Source organism: Phoca vitulina, unplaced genomic scaffold (assembly GCF_004348235.1).
Source record: "Phoca vitulina isolate PV1807 unplaced genomic scaffold, GSC_HSeal_1.0 scaffold7, whole genome shotgun sequence".
In the NCBI taxonomy this organism is placed as follows: domain Eukaryota; kingdom Metazoa; phylum Chordata; class Mammalia; order Carnivora; family Phocidae; genus Phoca; species Phoca vitulina.
The window spans coordinates 59,002,329-59,012,103 of record NW_022589710.1 but is presented as its reverse complement, the minus strand read 5'-3'; the positions used below and the strand labels follow the sequence as shown (position 1 = coordinate 59,012,103).

The 9,775-nt window shown below is 53.6% G+C and overlaps 1 protein-coding gene across 5 annotated transcripts in view; it reads left to right on the top strand.

The window, feature by feature from the left end:
* The first annotated feature begins 44 nt into the window (after nucleotides 1-44).
* The window catches only part of TTC7B (tetratricopeptide repeat domain 7B), a 246,829-nt gene continuing 237,098 nt past the window's right edge, over nucleotides 45-9,775 (top strand). For all 5 annotated transcript variants that reach the window (XM_032405782.1, XM_032405781.1, XM_032405780.1 and 2 more), the window contains exon 1: nucleotides 45-208. In XM_032405782.1, the coding sequence (XP_032261673.1) occupies nucleotides 88-208 (121 nt within the window). In that variant the 5' untranslated portion in view covers nucleotides 45-87. The remainder of the gene's footprint in view (nucleotides 209-9,775) is intronic.

The window sequence follows — 9,775 nt, the reverse complement described above, 5'->3', positions numbered from 1 at the left end:
GGCGGGGGCGCCCGGGCGGCGGCGGCGGCGGCGGCGGCGGCGGCGGCGGGGCCTGCGGGCGGGCGGGCTGGGCCCGGCCAGGCCGCGATGGCGACCAGGAAGGCGGGCTCGCGCCTCGAGACGGAGATCGAGCGCTGCCGCTCCGAGTGCCAGTGGGAGCGGATCCCCGAGCTCGTCAAGCAGCTGTCGGCCAAGCTCATCGCCAACGGTAGGCGCCGGGCGCGCCGGCCTGGGCTGCGGGGCGGGGAGGTAGGGGGGCGCCGCGCTCTCCTCCGGGCCGGGCCGGGCCCCGGAGGCGCGGCGGGGCGCGGGCAGGGGCGCGGCGGGGATTCGCGGGCTCCGCGCCGGGGAGGTGCGTGGGGCCGGGGCCTGGGAGCCCCGGGGTCCCGGACGTCACGCGGTCGGGGCGTCCAGCGGGCCAGGGCCGTGCCCCGCGTCCCAGAGTTCCGGCGTGCGGGCGGGCTTCTGTAGGGTCAGCGCGTCCGGGGCCTCAAGGAGCCGGCTGCCCGAGCGGGGTCCCAGGGGCCCGGGCGGCCTTCGGGTCCTAAGAAGTTGGAGGCGATGGGGGAGGGCGCTCCCCCGGGCACGGCCGTGGAGTGTGCAGGGGATTACAGGGTGTGCGTGGGCGGGGGGGGGGGGGGGGGGTGTCGAACAGAGACCCCTGGGAAATATGGTTTGTAAACACGTGACGTTCAAGGGGCTCCAGGGGGAAGCTCAGACTTGGGGTGTGTGTAGGGGGTGGTGGTGGAAGGCAGGTGAATGTGTGTCCTGGGGTTCAGAGAGTAGGATGTCAAAGCTGTGGACCTAGGGAGGTCGGGTTTGGGAATATAGGGGAAATAGAGTCAGGAGAGTCAGAGAGAGCATATGGTAGAGAGAGGTGGGAGTGTAGTTGAAGAATGGGGTTGGGGGGCCTAGGGGCTTGGTGCCCAGAGGAGGAAGGGGTCTGAGTAGGAGTCTGGTGCTTGGAGTTAGTCTATGGCCCCGTTGACTGAATTGGTTCTTGTACCCAATCAAATCAAAATTGCATCCAAAATCCCATTTCAGAGCGCAGCTCCACGTGGCCTTATTTGTTTTGGAAGCAAGTATCCTTAATATTTGCTGGTCTTTTAGTACCCGCCAAAACTGCAGGTACCAATGGACTGGTGAGAGGGCAGATGTTTTATGTTATTTCATCCCTGGCAGCTTGAGGCTGGGTGAGCAAATGTTGGCTGAACAAATGAATGAAAGAATGAATGAATGAAAGACACTGCTCTAAGAAAGGACATCGGGCTATTTTCAACCTTTTAACCTCAAGCTACTCAGAAATGGAGAGGAATGTCAAGTGTCTTGGTCAAGAGTGGTTTATGATTGTGTCTTTTATGGTGTTAGTGCCTTGAAATAGGAACTTGGTTTTGCACACTCTCAACTATGGTACCTTGCTTTGGGCAGAGATTTCCCCCGGGGGATGCAGGCGCCATGACTGTCCTGGGGCATGGAGGGAAGCATAGACCTACCTGGGCTCAGCTCAGTGGAAAATGTTGCCTCTTCTCTAAGTAAGCATTCGAGGAAAATGGTGTTCAGTCTCATGGGCCCCGATGGCAGCTTGACCTTGCCCTTCCTGGAAGGCTCACCAGCTTGTCCTCTTGCTTCTTCTCTCCTTACTTGCAGCATTTTCTCATTTCTTCTTGGAATTGGACAGTCCTGGGTCTACTTTGTCACTTCCCAGCTGTGTAGGCATAAAATACCTTTAGCACAGGTTGACGTTAGAGTTAAATGGGTTCATTTGTGAGCCTCCTGGTTCTTTCCTTCAGAACCCACTTATTTTCTGCTTTATTTACTCATTCATTCAACCAATATTTGCATGCCTACCTGTTCCAGGAATAGTATAGAGGTTAGCAGCACTGACCAAGCTCCAACCCTCACGTACTGAACCTCTTCTGAGGAGACGGGCAATGGCAAATACAGAAATCAATAAATGGGATAGCTTCATAGTGAGAAGTGATTTGAAGAAAACAGACGAGGTAATGGGATTGAGAGTGATGAGTAGGGGAGGAGGGGTGACACACTGGGGTGGTCTCTGGAATAAGAGGGTAGATGGGCTTTTGGTGGCATAGGCCCATCTTACCTTCACAGCCCCACAAGACTCGGCTCCCTTCCCAGGGCCTGAGCCTGGGAGAGTGGGTTATGTGGGGCATAGTGGTCCATGGGTCCGGGTGCAAGTGTGGTTTTGGGAAACTCATGAGAGATAGATTCTGCCCTAGAACCCACATGGTTTGTAGCAGTCATTGATGGCAAAAGGTCACCTGGACTTGAAAAGGTCAAAGAGATTGCTCAGGAACATAACAAGATAAAGCAAAGAAAAAGATGAAACAAAACCAGAATTATTGTGGCTCTTCTTTGGGGTTCAGGGAAATGTTTGAAGGAGGGTCCTTCCCTTCCTTTGGCTGATGGGGGCTTCCTTGGGCTGGTGGTAGGATTTCCTCCTGGCCTTGAGGGCACCAGCTCCCCCTAGACCCTTTTGGGTGAACTGGACCTCGAATTCTGGGCAGATTTGGCAAAATCCTTAAGCAAAAGCATTTGCTGCTTACAATCAGGAAAGCGGGTTACTGTCATGTTTGTCATAATAAGACAGTTTGAAGGCAGCCACAGGCTGAGAACACAGTGGTCTTTGGAAATGGGCAGACCGGTGCTTGAGCCTAACTCTATGTCCTTGGCCACATCCCTTAACTAACCACTCAGAGCTTCAGTCTCCTCATCTTGGAATGGGGAGGAAAAGACTGAGTTTGCAGGGGTTGTTATGAGAATCACTAATGACTCCCAGGGTCGTCAGTCTGACCCATTAGTATGCAGCTCCTTCATTCATTCCGCAGATACCGAGTACTTGCACTGTTGTAGGCACTGGGGATATACCACTGAACAAAACAGACAAAAATGACAAACGTCCCTGCCTTTATGAAGTCCACACTTCAGCGGGAAGGGGCAGGGGGACATAAATAAAAATCACTAAGTAAAATTTATAGGATGCCAGATGGTGGTAAGTAGTATCAGAAGGGAATCAAGAGGGGGAGAGGCAGCAGTGCTTTGGGAGTGGGCTGGGGGCGGGGGGCACAAAAGTTACTAGTTTAATATGTGGCCAGGGAGGGCCTCACCGGGAAGGCAACATTTAAGATAGGCCCCGAGGCCGTGGAGGGGACGTCCAGGGTAGAGAGAGGCCTGATGAGGGCAGAGGGGTGGCAGGGCCAGATCACCTGGGGCCTTGGAGGTCATGGTTAAGGCTTTGGCTTTTCTCTGAATGAGGTGGGAGCCCAGGGAGGGGTCTGAGCGGAGGAGTCACGCGTTTCCAGTGCTCCTGCTGGCGGAGGCCTCCCTGCTCAGCAGCATTTGCTTCTCCTGGGCCAGGAGCATGGCAGCCCCTCCCAGTAAGGGCTTGAAACAGTGGACACTTTCGGAGCGTGCTGCTCCAGCCTGAGTCCTTTGAGATAAATTAGTTTAAACAGTTTGGCCAAGAGGTGAATAAGGAAGAAAAGGGCAAATGCCAAGCTGAAAACAGACCTCGGAAATCCATTTTCTGCCTCATACTCCACTGTGAGTACCATTTTAATCACTGCCATCTCAAAAAAAAAAAAAAACAACAAACACAGCTCCCCACCCCCCAAAATGTGTGGCAGCTACATGCCAGGCCCCTGTGAGTTCCGGCAAGACAGTGATCACGCAAGTTAAGAAGGGAGGGGTGAGGTGGGAGAAAATTTGACTCAAGTCTAGATTCTCGCTGCCTGAAGTGTGGTCAGCGAAGCAGCAGCTTGGGCATCACGTGGGAGCGTGTGAGGAATGCAGACTCTTGGGCCCCACCCTGGGGTCAGCACCTGCATCTTAACCAGGCATCCGGCAGATTTGTGGGCACAGGGAATTCTGAGGTGCCCTGGCCTGGAACTGAGGTGGCAGCCTGAGGGGGTTGGGGATAAAGATGGAGAACAACAGCACATCAGCTCCCTGCTGGCTCACAAGTCAGTTCTGGCCCTAGGAGGGCAGTCCCAGCTGCCCTCTCTCCCCAGAGTGTCACCCTTTAGCCTCCCAATGGTGAGGTTCACTGCTGTGTGACAAAGTGCATGGCCTGGCACCTGGGCTTCAATCCACAATCTACCTGTAGCTGGGTGACCCTGAGCCAGTCAGTTAACCTCTCAGAGCCTGTGTTCTTCAATGCTGTGATAGGGTTAATAATCGTCCTCCATTAAGGTGGCTGTGAGGAAGAAATGGGTTGATATATGCAAACCTTGCTACGTGCAAAATGCTGGTATTGACTCCCTCCAGCTGACTCAGTGTAACCCTGGACAAGGCAGGCCACGTCCTGGATAACACCTGGCTGGGACGAAGAGTGGGAGCCCTAGAAATGACACACCTGAGCTTGTGCCTGGTCAAGACTCCCACGTTTTTCAGTAGCAGAAACAGGAGCCTACACCAGCCCCACCAGACAGCCACCCCCTTTCTGAGGCCGTCTGCTTCTCCTTCCTTTCCCTGTCTGTTAATCTTAGGTAAGCTCAGTTACTGAGCTTACTTAGAACAATTAGGCCCCAAATGGTGGTTTCTCCTTTAAGGGATCATCACCGTTCTGATTGGGTATGATTTTGAGACATGTTAATTACCTCTTGGTGATGGGCAGGTAGGGAAATGGTGCCTGAAACAAAGAATATTCTGGGGCAGAGTTTGGTTACAAAATGTATGCAGACCACTGAGTGGGAGTGAAGTTCTTGCATTTGCCACTAGCTGATATTCCCAGTGGCCTTGGTGCCTCCAGCCTGGTGGCATCCCCCTCTGGAAGTGGGCTGAGTTCCTGGACAGCTCCCTGGTCTCAGGCCTCTGGAGCCTTTCCTGCCCATTTAGGGGCTTCTTTGGAAACAAGGCTGATGTTTACCAGAGAGTCGGCTGTGGGGTAGGAAAGTGGCACTGTTGTTTAGAATGGCTTCTTTGGACGTTCCCAGGGTGCTGCAGACTCCTGGGAGTCAGACTCTCCCCAGACAGTGGGGAAGGACACTGAGACCTTGATGACACTCCACCCTAGCCTTCCCAGGGCAGCCGTCCTGTTTTCAAATACTCTGTCTTGTTGTCCTCTGAAGGACACACCTTTGTGGCAGACCATATGTCCTGATTTTTGGATTCAAAAGAGTCACTTATTTGACAATAACATATTGATAGCTCTTGACCTAAACACTGGGGCTCATGGTCACTGTAGTCAGGACGGAAGGACCACGACCTTGTGGCTGCATACAGTGGGGCCAGGACTGCTCAGCTTTTCTCTGGCCGCCTGCCTGGAGGGATCTCAGGTTCTGAGGATTCCTGACATTGATCTGCTCGGTAAGCGAGCCTGTCCAGTGTGGCCTCCCATTACCTGGGCTTCCCCATCCCTGCCCCCACCCTGCCCCCACTGGCTGGTTTGGCCTCTTGGACCCTCTCACTCACCTTGCTCATTGTCTTTCCACCTGTGCTCATGCCATTTGCTCCGAAGTCCTCTCTGTAGGCCAGAAGCCTACCCATCTGTCAAGGTCTGGTTCAAGTTCCTCCCAGCTGTCCTTCCTTCACAAAAAAGGATGTTTGCCTCAGACAAACAACCATACAGTGTTAGAACCAGATGGGTCCTGAGAGATCACACTGTATAGCAGTTTCCAAACTGTGTTGTTGAGGAACCCCTCTGGGAACATGCTTTAGGGGCCTGGTGGCTGGGTGGGCAGGCCTCACTCCCTGGAGCAGTGATACTTTTTCCTAAGGTTTCCTTTGAAGGAAGGCCTAATATGCTTTTAAAAACACATTTTTTAAATAAATTAAATAAATAATAATAATATAAATAATAAATAATATAAATAATATTAAATAAATAATAATAAATTAAATTCTTTAAATTTTTAAAGCCACTGATCTGGTTGTAGGCTCCCCATTTTACAGATGAAAAAAATAGGCTCACGGAAGTGTCTTCCTTAAAGCCACCAGCTGGCGGGTGGCAGAAGCAGGCAGGGTGGGTCCGAGCTCTGGCCTGTGAGAGCAGTCGCTTAGTTCCAAGTGAGCTTCCGCGGCTTCCTAACTAAGAGAGTTCCTTCACCTGGTGAAGCCCCGTGTGTAAAGTGGTGATATGCATCCAGAATCCCTCTTCTGAAACTCTTGGTGCCAGCTGTGTTTCTGAGTGCAGAATTTTCCAGAATATGGTGCCTATCCTGGCCAATACGTGACACTCTCAGTGGCTCCAGGAGCAGCACTTCAGAATGAAACACGTCACTATTTCTGCACCAAAACATGCAAACAGTCCTTGCGAAGGGATAGATAGATTAAAAAAATAGCCTCGTGTTGGTTCAGTTGAGGTTTTGTTGCCCAATAAGTTAACAAAAACAAAACCAGCTTTTGGTTTTTAGAGAGTTTAGATTTGGGAAATTATGGATAAGGCATTATGAACGTGTAGTCATAGTGCCAAACTCGTAGGGCAGTTGTAAGGACCGAAGGTGAAAGCGAGAAACAAAACACCGCCCCTAACAGTCCTCAGCTTGGTGCCTGCACAGAGTAAGCCCTCAGGAGGTCTGTGCTGCTGGGTCCTGGCGCTGGGTTTATCATCTCCCGGTTCAGGGCTGTTTCTCCTCCCCCACGTGGTCTGTCGTGGCTCGTGCCTTGTCTCCTCCCCCAGGTGGCCAGCTTCTAGAGGCTCTGCTCGGGGGAGCGTTAGGCTCCTAGTGTGTACTTGCTGTGCTGTGTTGAACCGGCCCCAGACTTTCACGAGGGGAGGCCCCTGAGCAACTGGAAGCGGCCTAAGGAAGTAGGGGCCGGCGCCTTCGGAAGTGGAAGCGAAGGCCGCAGGGCAAGCGATGACTCCGGCCCGGACCAGGGCTGTTCACCTGCGGGGCTGGCGGTGTCACGTGACTTGGGGCCGGCCAGAGGCTCCCCGGTTGTCAGTCGCATGCTCCACCTGAGCTCCTTTTCCTCCTTCCTGACTGAGCCCCAATTTTGTCCCAACTGTCAGCCCCTCCGTGTGCCATGTGCTTCACTGGGGGGGCGGGCCCTGATGGGGCCACTCCCTGCCTGTGATTGGTTGAGGCATGAGCATGTGACTTAGTTCTAGCCAATGAAACATCAGGGGCATTAGCTGTGGGAGGGGGGCTTCTGGAAAAGATTTCCTCTTGCTCAGGAGTGACGTGGATGCTTTCGAGGTGACGGGAGTGGTCTTCTTCCCCCTGGAAATCGTCGCTCGCGCTTCCGAGGCTCGGAGCTGCAGCCATCTGGTGGCCGTGAGGCTGACCCTCAGAGGGCGGCCGCGCAGAGACACAAAGGATGTGGCTCCATGCCTGCGGTGGCCCTTGTCTGGGCGTCATTTATGTGGAGTAGTAAATGCCTTCTTGTTGAAGCCGCACTGAATTGGGTGTGCGGTGGTTCCGTGCTGCTGCAGGCATTCCCTCTGGTGCACCCCCTCGCTTACTCGGAGCACCCCCAGCTGCCCCGCCAGCTTTGCACCGGGTGCACCATCAGGAATGGCCTTCGCCCCTGGTTCACACCGACCTCACTTGGGTAGATTTCTGCCCCTCTGGGTGACTTCATGCGTGGCAGGTGGCGGAGGGTTGCGGGCCTTTCTGTGAAAGCCAGTGTTTCCCATCTGAGCAGCCAAGAAAAGGGAAGAGGTTTTCTGAGATCTCTCAAAACCATCCCCAATCAGCTACCAAGACAAGAAGGAGCAGAGTTTGGCAGATGGGTCGGAGGAGTGCCACATACCATATAAAGGGCAGCCGCAAGCCACAGGAAACCTAACTGTGGCTGCAGCCCCTGTTTGTCTGCCCGTGTCCGTCAGGGGTGGTGGAGGGATGGAAGTGCCAGAGCGAGGCAGAACAGATGTTTTTTGGTCCTTTCAGAGGCCTGCCTCTGATTCTGAGTCAGAATCTCCATGCATTTGCCCTCCAAGTGACCTTGGGCACCTCACTTGATTCTCTGAAACCTTAGTTTTCCGGACTTCACGGGTGTTGAAACAGTGCTAGTAGGGAATGAACAAGCCTTGCTTGAGCTTTTGCTGTGTGCCATGTTCTGGGCATGAACTTTTACACAGATCCCAGTTAATCATCACAACAACCGCACGAGGAATGGGGTCGAGGGTCATAATTCTTATTCAGGGGTAAGTAGACTGAGGTTGGGAGATGTTCATTGAGCTGGATTCTAACCCACTTGTAACTCTAGTTCCATTATTCTTTACACCAACGAATGGTTTTCTAAGCTCGTCAGATCAAGGAATCACCAAGTTGACTTGTGGGGCCCCATTCCTAGGGATTCTGATGCAGCAGGTCTGGGGCAGGGCCTGAGCTCCTACAGGCTTAACAAAGCTCCCATGTGATGCCAATCCTGCCTGTCCGTGGACCCGCTCTGAGTAGCACTGAACTAAGGGAGCCTGGACATTATGGATTCCCAGACCACTCCTATGGGGTAGTGATTTCCCTGGTCCAAGATGGGGGCTGGAAATCTGCATTTTAAAATAGAGCCTTAGGTGAGTTTTATGGTCGGGCAGGTCTGAAGCTGTTGCCTTCAACTATAATCTTGAGCATTTAATGTGTACCTCCTATGTATGGGGCCTGTACCAGAAGAAAAAGACTGAGTGGGTCACCAGCCACAAGAAGCTTACAGCTCAGAGCAGTCACACAGTCTCTGGGCCGCTGAGTCACCTGGGGGCTGGTTAGCAACTCAGATTCCCAGGCTGGGCCCGAGTCCTGCTTTAGGAGGTCTTAGTGGGGTCGGGGTTCAGGTAGCAGGGATGTTAACTAGCATAGGTGGTTTGTAGCACAGGAAGTTCCAGGACCAGATTTTAGACACGATTGTCCAAGTGGTGGGACAGAGTGTCACCCCGTAGCTTGAGCAGAACAATGACAGTGTTACTTACAAGGCTCCAGGGTGCTGCTGGGTTACTGGGGCCTGAGGGCCGGGTGGCAGTGGGTAAGGCCTGGCAGAGCACCAGGAGGAGGATCTTGGGCAGAGCTGTGGCTTTGTCCCAGTTGGCCTGAGACTTTCTTGGTTTGAAGCACTGAAAATCCCGTGTCCCGGGAACTCCCTCAGCCCTGGGCAAGCAGGACGATTGTTTACCCTGTTGGGCAGATGGAAGTATTTTCACAACGAGGAAAGGAACCTGGTGCGGGAGAAAGCAGTGGGCTCTGTCCTGTGAGATGTGGGATTAGATCCTGGGTCTGGCACTTAACTGCTTGTCTGGCCATGGGTGCGTTACTCAGCTTCCCCGAGCTTCCCTCTTTAGCTTCCGGGTTGTTCTGAGGAGCCCGAGGGGTAATGCAGTTGGTTTGAGGCACGAGCGGTCATCTCAGGCAGCCTGCCCAAGTCAGGAGTACTGTGTGTGGAAGGAGGGGAGGAAGGTTCGGATGCTCAGCCCTTGACAGGGGGGAGGAAGCAGGCAGGGGGAACGGTAACAGCAATGATAGCAGTCGTGCAGTGGGGGTTGGGGTGGGCTCCCGTGGTACTGAATTGTGACGGAGGCCCAAAGCTGATGGCAGTCGCCGTTAGCCGGGTCCCAGAACTAGTCCGTGCAGACCTAGGGCCTCAGCTCAGTCCTCCTCCTGCATCCGTGCATTCTGCACTTTAGTGTGGGGGTGCTGTGAGGGGTACTGGGGACACAACCATGAATGTGACTGCTGGGCTGTCGGCCCCATGAGGGCAGGGCTTTTTTGCTCTTTTGTCCATTGCTGTATTTCCAGCACCAATAGCCTGTCTGACATACAGCAGGTGCTCAGTTAATTGTTCAAAGAACAACTTGGCTGTTGCCCTTGAGGAGTTAACTTGGATT